Raw genomic sequence first — 15,578 nt, 5'->3', positions numbered from 1 at the left:
TGCGTTTTGAATAAAATAATTTACTCATCACATCCCAAGGTTTTTCGTGATTGAAAAATGTAATAATCTAAAATTATAATGGATTTAAATTATTAAATTTTACAAAAAAAAATAGAGAAGCCTCTGAGTACGCACGTGAGTGCATGGTCAGAGGCTAGTATAATTTTAAGTGTATCTATGCATGTACATGTGGTTACAAACTAGTATATATAATAAGAGGAATTTCAAAAAAAAAATGAGATACATTAATTTTATCACAAAATGATCACATGGTGTCATGCACTGGTTTGGTATCTTTTGTACTTTGCTTCGCAAGAGTGACCTAGCTAAAAAGAAGAATACGATGTAAAGGCCGCATGTTACTATGTTTTAACTGGAAAAGACTTTTACTGACTAATATTTCCCAAGCACGGCATTTTTCATCACTGTGACCATGTGTGTCAACACATGGTCTCATTGTATATGGCTAACATTAACATACATATAAATTCCTGTCGGGTTCGAACTTCGAACTAGTGAAAGGTCTTGTTGTGAAATTTTATTATTAAAAACAAAAAAAATTGTCGGACCAACGAACATTTTGGCAAATAGGGATGGCATGTTTGATCACTGTGAATACAGGACCATATATATATATTGTGAAAAGTAAAAGTGTAAAAGAAATTTGACCCTGAAGTGAAGGGTCATACACTTATTGTAAGGATAAAAAAAGAATTGTGACCTTGTGGCACTAGTGAAGGTCTTTATTGTAAGATGCAAGGATTTTAAAAATATATATATTGTGAAAAGTAAAAGGGTAAAAGAAATTTGACCCTGAAGTGAAGGGTCATACAATTATTGTAAGGATCAAAAAAGGATTGTGACCTTGTGGCACTAGTGAAGGTCTTTATTGTAAGATGCAAGGATTTTAAAAAGTATTATGACAAATTTTGTGTGGCTGCTGGGATTCGAGCCCAGGTCTCCACGGCCACAACGTGGAATTCTCACCACTAAACTACAGCCACTTCTTGTGGAATATGCTTCCTTTAGATATTATATATACATACATATGTACGTACGTACTCCACCTAAGATCACCAGTACCACCCACAATAAATGAGAAGCAGCAATGCAGGTCCACTGGATCAAAATTAAAAGATCCTACTTACAATTAATTTTTTTTTTGGAGAAGCTACTTACAATTTTTTTTTGGAGAAGACCCTACTTACAAAATTTAGAAAAAAGAAATATAAACTATAACTTGGCGGAATGCAATTTTGATATTAGACAGGTTTATTTTTGGGGGTAATGTTGCCTTGAATAAAAAGAGGCAATGTGCAAACACACAACACAACTAGCAAGAGTACTTCCTAGCCCAAAAAGAAAGCAAAACTTATGTATTGATTATTGCCGCATATCCCCTTTTTAGTATACGTTTAGAAACAACTTATTTAGCATTTTGTAGCATGTAAAAACTATATTTGTAATCTAAAAAAGTGAAAAAAATATAAAAAAAAGTGAGGTTTTAAAAAGTTGTATATAAATTAAAAGATAAAAAAGTTGAGTTTATAAGATTTAGCCAAATAAACACTTTATTGACTACAAAATGGAATAATGTACTCATTTGATTTGACGTTTTGGGCCTAAAACGTGTGTTTATCAACCCAAAAAGTGAAAAAGTGTGTTTGGTAAAAAACATTTAAAAGCACGTTTTCTCCCCACACCGTGTGTTTTTTTGCATTTTCATGTGGCTGCCTTTGAACTAGATGCACCATTTTCCTAAATTGCCCACAATTTTTTTTTTTAAGAACCCAACTTTATCCCTCTATTCTAAAGACAAAAAGCACAAAAAACCCAATAACTGAACACAAATTAACATTAGAAAATCAATGTTGCTATTGACCAAACTCTTTGCTGGACTTGCCAAGCCTAACACCTCATCGAACATGCCTCTCTCTCTCTCTCTCTTGAGAACTCTCTTGAATGTCCTCACCCCCCAAATAAGTTTGTTTACCAAATGCTCCATTTAAAAACAAAAAAGAACCTAGTTTCATATTGTACTTTTTGAAATCACTACTCTTTCTTGGACTTGCCAAGCCTAACACCTCGCCGAACATGCCTCCCTCCTCTCCCTCCCTTTCTCTCTCTCTTGAAACCACAACTTTTTCAAAAAGCACAATATCAAAAAATTGAATCAAACTCACCCAATATCAACAAATTGATTCTCCTCAACCTAAAAAATAAGTTAAGACAATGCTATATTTTTTGTTTTTTTTTAACACTTTTTCATGGCTGTTGATACTTGACATGATTTTTTGTAATTTGTATACTGAAAGAGAAGGATGGCAACAACATCAAATAACCAAAACCAAAATTGACATTGATTTATTTTGGACAACTTGTAACTTGGTTTAACAAAATTTGACCCTTAACTTAGGCTACTTTACTATACATTTTTTTTTTAAATTACGAATTTTCTATCATCCAACAAGTCATTTAAGTATGACACATATATACATAACATATCAAACGCATTTGAATAATCAGAACTCCCAATTTATGTCTTAGCCAATATAACAAAATTTAAACAATCTTTACATTACTAAATTTGTAATCAAAACCATCTCAACATACATACGGCCCATACGGGTATAATGACTGGATTGTTTGAAATTTCAAACCCAGATTTGAATTTGTCCAAACTCAATTTCAGCAAGAGTTGTTCAGAATTGGTTCTTTTGGAATTGGACAGACAAAAAACTGTCACCCCTTAATACATCAATGGATATACTTAAATTTAATACAGTAAATAATATAAAACAAACTAGTAGTTGTAAACCACAAAAGAATTATGGCAGTGTTCTTAACAATTAAGGCAGGAGAATTAAAATTCTCATTAATCAATAACTTGTAGCCAGAGCATTGCAGCATGTTGGGAGCTTGGAATGGAATTTCAAGAAATCTCTCTAATATGGAAAAGGTTTCAGGAAAAAATTGTGCAGGAAGAAGTTGTCAAATCCAAATTGCTGGCATAAGCTGAAAAAGGTTTATTGATTTTGTTCTCATGTCTTCCAAACACGAATGGTGCCATCGACGGAAGCAGTTATCATGCAGCTGTCCTTTGGGTGGTAACTCACACTTGTCACCTGCAAAATGAAACCCATACGCTTATAGGCCTAATCCAGTAATCTTTTAGTTGTTTAGCAGAAGAAAAAGATTGATATTAGTAATAAATTTTTAGTGGAATTTAAGCCAGTTACTAACATGACTAGAAGACAAGAAAATAGCTAAATGTGAAAATTCATGACTCTGGAAACTAGTGATTACTACAAATTTTAGATGTCTTGTCAATTTATAGTCAACTAACTGAGGTTTATTTATTTATTTTTTGGATAAGTAAGGAGGATGATTGGGAAAGGGAAAAATACCTGAGGATATTCACAAAAGATCTGCACATTGTCACAAAATTTGTGTCTCTACCATTCAAAATTTTAATTTTTAAATTATATGTATACCATTGGGCTATTAAGATATTTTAGATTGATATGTGTAATCTTTTTTTGATAAATAGATTGATATGCATTATCTAGGACTCCAAGAGCTTGTGACTCTACTTCAACACATTAAGCATCACAGCCACATTGATGTGAGCAAAGAACACGTTTTGGTCACTAAACATTTCAATAAGCTTATCCAACTACCTTCAATAGAACAGTTCAATATCTGCAGAAGGAAAAACCCTTTTGAGGATGTTAGTGGTACGAGTACAGGATATACCATGACCATTGAGCACCATCATATAAAGCGAAAGGCATTTCACAGGAAATGGGGAAAGAGATATGGAATGGGGGAGTACAGATGAATTTACCACTGAGGAATGAGCACGGAAACTTGACACTACAGATGCATCTACCAGATCCCAGAAGTAAATGAAGCCATCCTCAGATCCACCAGTTACATGTGCATCAGTGTTGGTAAGGCAGCAATCCAGTTTGTAGGACTGATATGAGAGCACACAATAGAAATGAAAATATGTCATTAGCTAAAAAAAAATCAATAAGTTATTAACTTACAAAGCTCATTATGGATTCAATTTAGGGTACCTCAAAAGCTCATTATGGATGCACCTTTGAAACATAGGAAGATCTTTAAACCATTATAAGCGTGAGAATAAATGGACAGTAGCTTATCAATGCACATAAAAATAAATGTACAAAACTTTTATGTAAACATCTTTGGTAAATAACCATCATTTCCAAAGAGGACTGCATTTCTTGATTAAATAAATTTAGGAAGGCACCTTGATCAAGTGTAAGAAATGAGAACTAAGAATTTGAATGCTAACCTTACAAGTATGGCCTTTATATTCTTGCAATAGTTCACCAGAAGTTCTGTCATGAGAATGAACCAGTAAAAGGGCAGGCAAAGCAGATAAGATATCTATTGTAAATATATATCATTGCAAATATCAGAAACAGCATAGGAGTTTACCTGTCTAGAAGGCGTAAAGTAGAATCTAAGCAACTGGCTAATATGCAGTTACCATCATTTGACATTGAGATACAGTTGACTGGTTGCCCCAAGTCATCAGATATTTCTCTATATGAAGAGGCAAAAAAAAGTATAAGAAGCTTCAAATATAAATAGACTGAGTTTGATGTACTACAAAAAGGAAATACCAAAAAATTGTAAGGAAAAGCTACATCTTATTCACAAAAAGTAAGACAAACAAACAATGTCCTGATATTAAACAATTCTGCAAGAACGTCAAAATGTGAGTTTTATGAAATTTCCACTAGAGTGCTACGTACCTACCAATACGTATGTCAAATGTTCGAACAGTTCCATCAACACTTCCACCAATAATTTCACTTTTTGTTAAACAGACAGACATAACACTGTCTGAAAATGAATCAATAATCTGCAAATCCAGCAGCGCTATTGAACATTAAGCCAACTTAAAAACGAATAAAGAGCAGCCATGAAAAAATTACTGAAAGAAAAATAAATGTAAACCTGAATTGGCTCAGTGCTGTGAGATCTGCAGTCCCAAGCACGCAATGATTGATCATAGCCTGCTGAAACTACGACAGACGAATACTCATTGAACTTTACAGCATTCACCTGAACCCCAAAAATAAAATAATAAAAATAGTGAAAGTTAGAAAACAAAGCAATGACTAAATTTTTTTTTTTTTGACAAGTAAGAAAGATGTTTATTCAAAAAGCTACTTTATGCAAGAAGCACAAAGCAAACCAAAAATAACAAAGAAAAGAAAGAAACAAAGAAGAAAAGAAAACAAAAAAGAAAATTAATTACAAAGGAGGAGAGAGCAAAGGAACGAAGGGAGAGAATAGAGATCAACTAAATGAAGTAAGCAACTGGTCTCTGGAACTATCCAAGTCCTCAAAAGTCCGCCTATTATGCTCCTTCCACAGACACCATAATAAGCACAACGGAACTAAATTCCAAATGTTAGACGAGTGCTTCCCCAATCAATTCCACCAACCAAAAAGTAGATCAGGAACTGTTCTTGGTAGGACCCATGAAATCCCAAAAGATTTAAAAACAAAACTCCATAACCGATGAACCTTCTCACAATGAAGCAGTAAGCGATCCACAGTCTTCCCACAATGACGACACATAATGCATTAGTCAACAAAATAAAAACCCCTAAGTCTCAACTTATCACCCGTAAGAATCTTATTGTAAAATGAACGGATGTCAAACTCTACATTAGGCTTCAACTTCCATCACATCCGGTCCCCAATATCTGTTGAAGGAATATTGGATACCAATATACAAAGAAAGTCCTCCCCTACAGCCAACTCCCAATCATTAAGATCCTGAATGAAACGAACATCCCAACTTCTCCTTTCCCTTGACCCCAGTCTTGTCAATGAAGACTCAACGGAAGCCTCCCTATCAGTGGCAGTACCATACAATCCTAGGAAAGCCAGTTGGACAGGTTGATCCCAACACCATCCATCTTGCCAAAATCTCACTCTATTCCCCATCCCAACAACGAACTGAGTGTTTTTGCTAAAATCCTCCCAACCCATACACATAACTCTCCATAAACCACACCCATGATTAAAATTTCTACAACAACAAAGCCTTAGTCCCAAAACTATTGAATCAACTATGGATTCTCAACAGACTGATTTGAATCATGCACACACACACACACACACACACACATATTTGATAAGTAATAAACTTCATCGAAAAAAGATGTAAGAAAAATAAAGAGGAAAAAAGCACACAGGCAGTGTGCTAGAGGCAATAAAGAAAAAAACTAAGCAACAAAAAAAGTAAAAAAATCAAGCATATCAGGTAAAGAAATGAAAGTAAAAACACCCGAAGCATTTGCACAATCAAGCAAAGTCTGAAATAGAGAAGTTTCAACTCATAAATTGATCTTTCATTCCCTTCAAAGGTAAGTGTATTCATTTCCCTCCAAATGACCCACATAAGACAGTGAGGGATCATTCTCCAAAGCACCATAGTTTTGAGTCTAATTATTCACATATATTCTTCTTTACCATTCTATAATATCCAAAATCATACTCTTTGTCACCTCCTAAATTAACATATCATTTCTTACTACTTTTATTAGCGTTATTTTAGATCTAATAGTCCTGACTAATATCAAATCACTCTTAGTCACTAATCGCTCTCCTTTGCACACGACCAATATCTTAACCAAACTCCCTCATTTTTACTGTACATCAACGAAGCCGCTCTATCTTCAATAAAAATTTCTTCATCCCATATCCTATTCTTCCTTCTATTTCAACTCATCCATCTTAACATTCTCATGTTATGTTTTAGCTACGCTAATTTTACATCAAAGTCGTCAAACTTAATGTAAAAGATACAACCTCAAAATTACAGGTTTTCTTTCTGATAAACTTGAAAAACAGTTAAAAATAAATAAATAAAAAAAGAAAACAAACCTCGCCATCATGGCCACGAAATTTACGAATAACACGACCCGTTGATACATCCCAGTAAAAGATTTGTCGGTCTCCACCACATGAACACAGCTTCGAATTATCCCTTAAAAAAAAAAAAAAAAAAAAAAGAACAATTAGGGATTGAATTAACAAGAAGTGGTTGAGAGAGAGAGGGAGAGAGAGAGAGAGTACGGGGTGACGTGGACGTCGCGGACTTCACGGGCGTGGGATTTGTAGGTCTTGATGTGGATGCCACGGTGGGGATTCCAGAGGCGTATGGTACGGTCTTTGCCGCAACTCAGACAATAGTTTCCGTCGCTGTTGAATCTCGCCGCTAATACTGCTCCCTCGTGACCTTTCAGCACGTTTGCTTCCTTCCTTGGAACTTCAGATTCGCTCATCTCTCTCTCTCTCTTTCTTTTTAAGGCGGGAAGGGACCTGCTGGCTAAGCTTTACTACTACTACTACTGTGTCTGTGTCTGTGTCTTGCTCCTTAGGCCTAAGGCTTGAGTTCCCCGTTGTTTTTTTGCTTTTTGTAAATTCCATAAAGTTGATTATTTATTTATATTTCAAAGCCATTATTGTAGCAATTCTTTATAGTTGTTAAGTCGACACTTCTTCATTACATATCACAACAATCTTTCGTAACAATCTAGTAGAAAATGTTACCATATACCCCTAACACTCCAAGCTTTTACGGGAAAATACAAAAAATTCCCACAATTTCATCATCGTGCCGGGACACATTATTTAAGTATTTTTAACCTTAAAAAAAAATCCCAAACTTCTAAGTTTTCCAATTTTTTTACACAAAAGTTTGCTATGTTTGGCCAAGGGATTTTGGGGAGGGATTTTATTTAAAGTAATAATTTCGGTATATACAACATTTTTTTTTCCTTTTGTTTTAGGCTACATGGGAGTTTTCTAAAAATTGTTGAGATTTTAAGCATCAATGGACCAAATCTCAAATTCAATTTTGATAGAGAGCATGTTATCGTACAAATTTTACAAACATTAACATTTTCACACCATCACCATTATCCTTTATGATGATGCACGAAAATCGTCAATGAATTGTGGACCCAAAATCGTGCTAATAGACACCTACAGAACAAGGACATAAGGATCAAACAGAAGGCATTGACGTGGTATCGACCAAAAGCCCTCCGAAAATCAAGTTAGTGAATGAGAAATCTCTAAGAACTCTATAGTGAAAGAGCTAGAGATTTTCTGCGTACTTGAGAAAAGAGGAGGTTTGGTACTTATGTAGGGGTGAGTAGCGAATTGAAGTCCCTTTAGAGTAGGGATTTTTCTTATAGGGAAGATCTGATATTTAGGATTTCGAGATTTTAGGGTGTTTTTTTCATATGAGGGAGATATGGGAGAGTAGGGGGTGTGGTGGGCCTTTTTGAGATTGTGGGTTGGGCTTTCTCCTGCCATACTTCGGCCCAAAGGTTCTGGGTAAGAGAGTTAGTATCGGTCTGATTGCAACTCACCTCAATCCAACTTGTGCGCAAACTAGAGCCCCTTTGTTAATACTTTGGTCACATGCCCATGGCAGACGAGATTGTTACAAGAAAGTTATGGCGGACAAGTATAATATAACAACAATAAAGGAAACACGCTTACTGTTAGCTAGGACAAGTAAATAATTCCCAACTAAAATAAAGAAAAGAACATTATGACAATAAAGACATAATATAAGTAAAATGACAGTAATGAAGATGAGATAACATCGATATTAAATTAGTAAGAAAACAAAGAAGAAATGGTTAGTCTGCTGTACTTGGTTGTCTTATGGAGTTGAGACCAAGGAGGGAACCACTTCTTCAATATGGGTAACCTCACAAGAAGGTCCTGCCACGGAAATTACCCACTTTGAGAGAATGACCCTGAATGACTTATGCTTAGAAAAAAAATTTTTAATCATCAATAGAAGGTAGGCTTTAGAGGGAGAGAAGGGATTAGCCTATTGGTGCATGCCTACTTTCTCTATTTTTATTTCTAACTCTCTTTTGCTTCTCTGTCTATCACACCCTTCTTTCTTTTACTTTCGTGTTCTTGTTCTTTTCGTGATTCTAGTTGTGTTGTGTTTTGACTGTGCATGGTGGAGGCTCCTTTTATATTGCATGTCGTGACTGGGTTTTTACCATTTCACCCCTTAACCACTTTTTTCTGGGTGTGGGTGTCCTTCCAGACTACCCACTGGTTTGTCAGCTGCCCAACTACCACCACTTACCTATGCTGGCCGTGCCACATCTCATTACCAGACAAAGAGTCTTATTTTGTTTGCTTGTTCACCGTGGCATTCCCATCAAGATAAAGGTGTGCATTCTCTCTCACTATCCCTCATGGCATGCACCTAGTGATTCTAACTCATCTTTCCCTCTTTTGGGTGGTATGTCATCCTAGCAGGACATTTTCCCCAAAAGAGTTTGAGCGGGAACCCCAGAATAGGCTTCCCCTTTCTCCCCATCGCCAGACCATACCCTCTTTTACTTCTAGCCCATGACCCACCACTCTTGTATTGGTTGGGTACAAGTTGGTGGTGCAAGAACCTTATGCGTGCTCCACCTCCATGTGTGTCCATTGCTTGTCTGCTGCTCATGCGTTTGCTATGACCTGAAGACTCGTTTGTGCATTCTGCTGCTTATTCTTGGCTTCTTGTGGCGTGAATGGATTTCTGAGCCTTTATTCTTTATAGCTTCCTTCCTTCCTAGATTGGGCCTTGCTTGATTATGGGCTTTTCTTCTTTTAACTCGTTCTTTGTTCCTTCCGTGGGTCTGCTAGTACTTCTGCCATGCCATCTTACCATTCATGCTGTGCTATTGTATAGCTCGTGCTTGTTGGGCTTTCTTTTGGGTTTGCTGTATACATTCATTTTGCTTAATTCCAGTGGCTCAGTATTATCATTGGGCTACTATTTATGATGTTTCGGGCAGGGCCGACCCTTCGTTTAGGCGAGATAGGCAATTAAATAAGGCCCTCAAGTGGAAAGGAGGCCCCAAAATTTTAGAAAATAAGAGGAAGTAGGGGGAAACAATTTAGTTTCAAATGAATTACAAAAATCTAGCACATCCTTTTAACCAAAAAACAAAAATTTTGGTAAATCAAACATTATTATCATCTAGACAAATAAAAAATCAACCAGATAAATTACAAATCCGGTCTAAGATATTAACCACAAAACAATCACAAATCACAACAAATAAAATAACTCAAATCCCTAAAAATTTTACCTTTCTCTCTAGTCTCTGCTCTCCGCCTCTCTCTGTCTCTCATTCTCTTTCTCTCCCTTGTTCACATCTGCTCAATAGCTTAAGCAACCAGCAAGGCAGCAAGCTTCCTCTGCCTGGTTTGGACCGCCTCTCTCATTCTTTCTCTGAATCGGTTTCTCTACCTCTCTCACTGTATCAGGTTCAGCCGTTTAGTAGACAGCAGGTATAAAACTATAAATATTTGGGCATTTGACTTGTTATAAGATTGTGCCTGGTTTTGTTTATCAGTTTTGGGCTTTCATTTTTTTTTATAAAGCCTGTTGCTTGCGTTTTTTTTTTTGGGGTTATAGATTAGATAGGATTTGTTTTGTGTTTTTTTGTGGGTGGGTCTTATTAATAAGCCTTGTGTTATAGTTGTACTTAAATTTTTGTTATGCTTGTGCTTAATTTTTTTTTTAAAATTTTAATCTTGTGTTTATATATATATATATATATATATATATATATATATTTTAGTTAGTGGTAATATATTGAATAAGTATTTATCTATGTAGGTTGAGATTGCTAAAAACTTGTTATTGTTCGGTGAAACTATAACAATACTTTTTATATAAATCAGGTTCTATTTCTCATTTGCTCTACACTTGAAAGTTATTTTTTATTTTAATCTTTATAAATTTATTATTTGATTAGAAATGTCTACTAGAAAATATGCATCTGGATATGAAAAACTTAAAAAAGAAAAAAAGAAGAAAAATTAATTGAGTCCCAAAAAGGATGAATGGATAAATTTGTTATTAGTAATAAACAAAATATAACACAAAATTTAGATGAAAATATCACAAATGAGTAAGATCGACAATGTTCCAAGAAAGATTAAGTGGATTAGCTATATTATCAATTGAAAAAGAGATGTTAGAAGAGCTTGAATACAAAAATTTAATTAGTCAATTTGCATCTCAAAAAGCAAGAAAAATAGATTTTAAATGAAATATATTATAATATAAAAATATTAAATAAACATTAATTTAATTAATATATAAGTATAAAAAAGGCCCCATTTTTTGTTTTTGCCTTAGGCCTCATTTTTTATTCTCGCCTTAGGCCCCAAAATGTCTAAGGCCGGCCCTGGTTTTGGGTTTCCTTGGCTCATCCCATTGTTTCTGAGCTTCCTTGGCCCATTTCATCATTTTGGGCGTCCTTGGCCCATCTCCTCTCTTAGGCATCCTTGGCCCATTCCAATTCTTCACTTCCATGGGCCTTTGCTAAGTCTTTTGGGCTTCCTCAGTCCAAATTTCCACATCCTTTTCCTTTGAGGTTTATGGGCTTTTCATCAACCCTTTACTCACTTAATTCATTACTTCGGGCCTCTTTGGCCAATTCTTGCTTGCTTTCTATTTCTCGTAGTGCCCATTAGTTTATTACTTCTCTTTCTAGGCTCCCTTAGGCCCGCTTGCTTTCTTTGAGGCCCATTTGCTATTTTCTAGGCCCTTGATCCATCGTTCCTATCATTCGGGTTTGATAGTTTTCTAACTCAATTTACTAACTCTTTTCCTCTCATATTGTAGGGCTTCTTCCTGCTATTGGGCCTCCTTGCCAAAATGAGCATCAATAGGGGGTTTTTGTACATGATACACAAGATGTTTCCATGTATAGGTATTTGTGAGGATCATGCTAGGCCACATAGGATCCGTTGGCTTTTCACCCCATCGGCCCATGGTCTTCCTTCGCCTGAGGTCCTCCCGTCGGTTCATGGGAGAGGTGCATCTGTTGGGCTTCATGGTGGCATCATTGCATTCATTGTCGTCATTCTGGGACCTTCGTTCATTTTTGTGTAGCTGACGGACCCGTAGGCATCGTCTGCTTTCTTGGCGTGTTAATTTTTTTTGGTCAAAAATACCCCTATCACTTTATATTGCCATAAGACTGATGTTTAATTTACATTGCCACCACCATTACCAGCTTATATCAACACCATTGCTTACGGAAAATGATTCTCTTTATTTTCTTTGAGAAGGAGAGTGTCTATTTTAAGATAAAGATTCTATATTTTACAAATCTAGAGGTGAATATAGAGTCAGGTCATTTAAGGTTAGCATATTTTTTAATTTGGTTACATGAGATTTTAAGTGAGAAATGACACTATTAATTTACACATTTAAATCAATGTATTAAAACTAAAATTTCAACTTGAAAAGAATTCTCTTTGTTTCAACAGCGACTTCGAGTCGACTCCTACCTATACCTTTAGGATCTTTGGAATCTGAAGCTAAGGCCTTGGAGGTGGGTGTGATGTTTGCTTGGGATGTGGGAGTACAAGAAGTAATTTTTGAGTGGATTTGACCATTATTGCTGAGGCTTTGAAGGGGCTGAGTGAACCACTAACAGCTATTAGCAACAATATTGAAGGAATTAAACATAAATTGCAAGATTTTAGACAAGTGTAGGTTTTTCATGTTCGTCGGCAACCGTCTAACACATATCTTGGCTTAATATGCTAGGAATGTTGTTAGTTATGTAACTTGGATAGAGGAAAATCTTAGTATGATTGAATCGATTTGGCTCAAGATGTATTGTTTTTATCTTCTTCTTAATAAAATTTGCAGTTTTTTTTATAAAAAAAAAAAAAAAAAATCGGATCGAATCTTGATAGAATTCACATTGCTATCACCTTTGCAATTATTTCTGCACCATTCTTATACCACTGGTGCCATAGCGTCGTCAGCACTGCCATTCCTAGCACAACCACCACCTTCATCATTAACATCACCATGCTCATAACACCACTGTACATCAAAAACCTCATTTACCATCATAATAATTATTACTTTGTCCATTACACTATTTTACAGCCAATTCGGCATATATAATTATCATTAATGTCATTGTTGTCACTTCTATCACTAATATTTTTGTTTTCCAAAACATTAATCAAATTTTCATTCAGTAGAGAATGAGACACTGTTTATCTTAGTGGTGACTCTTCGAACCAAATAATCAATTTTTATTCAATAAAGATCACAAACATTAGATTATATATATAAAAGCAGAGCTAGGACACAACAAAAATTTACAAAAAATTTCCATTGAAAACAAAAGGATGTCCAATCAGCTAGCTGATTTAAGAAAGGAAATGGGAAAGATGTGCGTTACATTACAGCTTACAAGTTTAAAGGTTAAATATATGGTGCAAAAAGTTGCCGAGGCTTCTCACAAATGCACCACCACTTGACATAAATTCCTAGAAAACTCGATGCAATTTTGGCTTCCTAAGGCTAAAATCTTGATTGATCAATGACAGTTACAGAAACCCATTATCTCCTATTAACTCCTTTTGATTAAGACAATTAAACCCCATTATCATTACAATGGTTAAACTTAATGCAGTCCTTTCCTCTCCCTCATCACTTGCTCTATAAATAGAGATTCTCACTTCTCAACTTTTACATATCTCTCTATCTTTTACTCTCATAGACAAACATATACACAACATTTTCCAATGGCTACCATAAATGTGTTTATGTTATTTTCCCTTGCATGCGTCTTGGCAGTGACAAATGTGACTGCATTAAGGGACGTGTACATTAAACCTGGACATAGGCTTGCAGCAAGGCTTGCAGCAAGGCTTGAAACCAGTGAAGGCTTAGTCCCTTGCTGGAACGCACTATTGGAGCTCAAATCATGCTCAAATGAGATTGTTATTTTCTTCCTCAATGGCCAGACTGATATTGGTCCTGACTGTTGCCGCGCCATTACTATTATAACACATAGCTGCTGGCCTGCCATGCTCACTTCACTCGGTTTTACAGCTGAGGAAGGCAATATTCTAAGAGGCTATTGTGATGCAGCAGCCTCCATTCCATCTGCAGCTCCTTCTCCTTGCTCACCAGCGCCTCGGGCCTAGTCATTGAGGTTAAATATATGCATAAAAGGTCGTACCAAGCGCAAGAAGCTCTATGCAGTTTATCAGTACTGTTTTTTACTTACTACCATATTTAAGATGTCAATGTCCCTCTCTTGCCTTTTGTTTTGGTTTCTTTTACATGGAATTATTTCCAAGGGCAAACTGGGTTTGTCTCTCTATCACGTTCCCTGAAGACATGTTGGGATTTTTGATGTGGTCTATTTTGCCATGTAATAATTAACCACATAATAAAACAAAATTTTTGATAATCTGATGTTTCGTACAATTTCATTAGCTTTTCATTGTACTCCTTTATACTTGTTCTTGCATATATATTTTGAATGGGCCTTTCAACCGAAGGCTAAACTATAATTGGATCCTACCTATTCATAGTAAACATTGACAAGTCCACTGAATCCTCCCTCATGGGTGCCAAAACTCACTTCTTTTGGGCATCAATAATCCAAAACAACTCTTCAACAAATTAATAAATCTTTATTTTGACTAAAAGCTTTTATCAATATATGTAAAACATTTTCACACATTGTCTACCACAATAATTTGCATTGGCTAGTTTCACTCCCAATGTGTCATTAGACCCAAATATCATGTATATTTCATTACTATAAGAGTTATTTGATCAATAACGTTACAGAAAATTCTTTTTCTTTGACACCTAAAAAAAATATAATTATTATATCAATTACCTTCAATTAATTTAAAGTACCTTCCCCTATAAACTAAAGAACTCTCTCCACTCTTTCAATTATATACACAGAATCAAACACGACTATACAAACCACAACACGCGCAGGCAAACTAAGGCTATCAAAAACATGTTCATCTTACTGGTCCTCACAAGCCTCTTGATAAATGTGACTGCATCAAGGGACCTTGCACTAAAATCAGGATTCAACGTTCCAGCAAGCTTGGAAACAAGAGAAGGTTTAGTCAAATGCTTGGTTTTGTTCATGGAGTTGAAGTTTTGCTCAAATGAGCTCTTTCTTCTTGTACTTACAGGCCAGAACAGTCTCAGCGTTGATTGTTGCCAAGTCATAACCACTTTCACCAATAAGTGCTGGCCTTTCATGCTTACTTCCTTTGGTTTCAACACTAAGCAAGGCAATTTACTGCAAGGTAACTGTGATGCAGTGCCTAGGCTTGCTAGTTGCTACAGCTTCTGTTGCTGGATCGTCACAGCTACAATACTCACGTCGGACTATTTAGATGATGAAGAATGAGAAACTATGTCCTCTTGGGGGAAAACTATAATTAGGTACTTCCAGAGTATAGCCGATGAGATACTCTGAACAAATAAAATTAAGTCGCCTAATGCAAATAAAGTACTCAACTGTGGGTTGGTTGGGAAGCCTTTGGTCTTGTCCTTCATGTCATGCCTTTGATGTTTTGTTTACTGTACTGTCCCGCAATAATGCTTCTTGCTAATAGAGTATGTAAATCAGAAATTGTGTCTAATAAAATAGTTATTTTCTTTGTTCTGTGTGTCAAATTAAATG

General features: G+C 35.7%; 2 protein-coding genes and 1 non-coding gene across 3 annotated transcripts; 1 reads left to right on the top strand and 2 right to left on the bottom strand.

The window, feature by feature from the left end:
* Positions 1 to 932: 932 nt before the first annotated feature.
* On the bottom strand, positions 933 to 1,004 carry TRNAH-GUG (transfer RNA histidin (anticodon GUG)). Its single transcript has one exon. It is a non-coding gene; the product is annotated as a tRNA-His (tRNA).
* A 1,623-nt stretch (positions 1,005 to 2,627) lies between these two features.
* Positions 2,628 to 7,505, bottom strand: LOC142623595 (uncharacterized). Its single transcript, XM_075797034.1, has 8 exons — positions 7,132 to 7,505; positions 6,940 to 7,042; positions 4,996 to 5,103; positions 4,791 to 4,900; positions 4,471 to 4,578; positions 4,325 to 4,370; positions 3,848 to 3,979; positions 2,628 to 3,125 (listed from the first exon to the last, which is right to left on the bottom strand). The coding sequence occupies exons 1-8, from the start codon at positions 7,338 to 7,340 to the stop codon at positions 3,042 to 3,044; spliced, it is 900 nt and encodes a 299-aa protein (XP_075653149.1). The 5' UTR covers positions 7,341 to 7,505; the 3' UTR covers positions 2,628 to 3,041.
* Positions 7,506 to 13,656: 6,151 nt separating this feature from the next.
* On the top strand, positions 13,657 to 14,061 carry LOC142625214 (egg cell-secreted protein 1.2-like). Its single transcript, XM_075798905.1, has one exon. It carries the CDS (start codon positions 13,657 to 13,659, stop codon positions 14,059 to 14,061), a length of 405 nt encoding a protein of 134 aa, XP_075655020.1.
* The last annotated feature ends 1,517 nt before the right edge of the window (positions 14,062 to 15,578 follow it).

Source organism: Castanea sativa, chromosome 2, assembly GCF_040712315.1.
Source record: "Castanea sativa cultivar Marrone di Chiusa Pesio chromosome 2, ASM4071231v1".
In the NCBI taxonomy this organism is placed as follows: Eukaryota; Viridiplantae; Streptophyta; class Magnoliopsida; order Fagales; family Fagaceae; genus Castanea; species Castanea sativa.
This window is presented reverse-complemented; position numbering and strand designations above follow the sequence as displayed.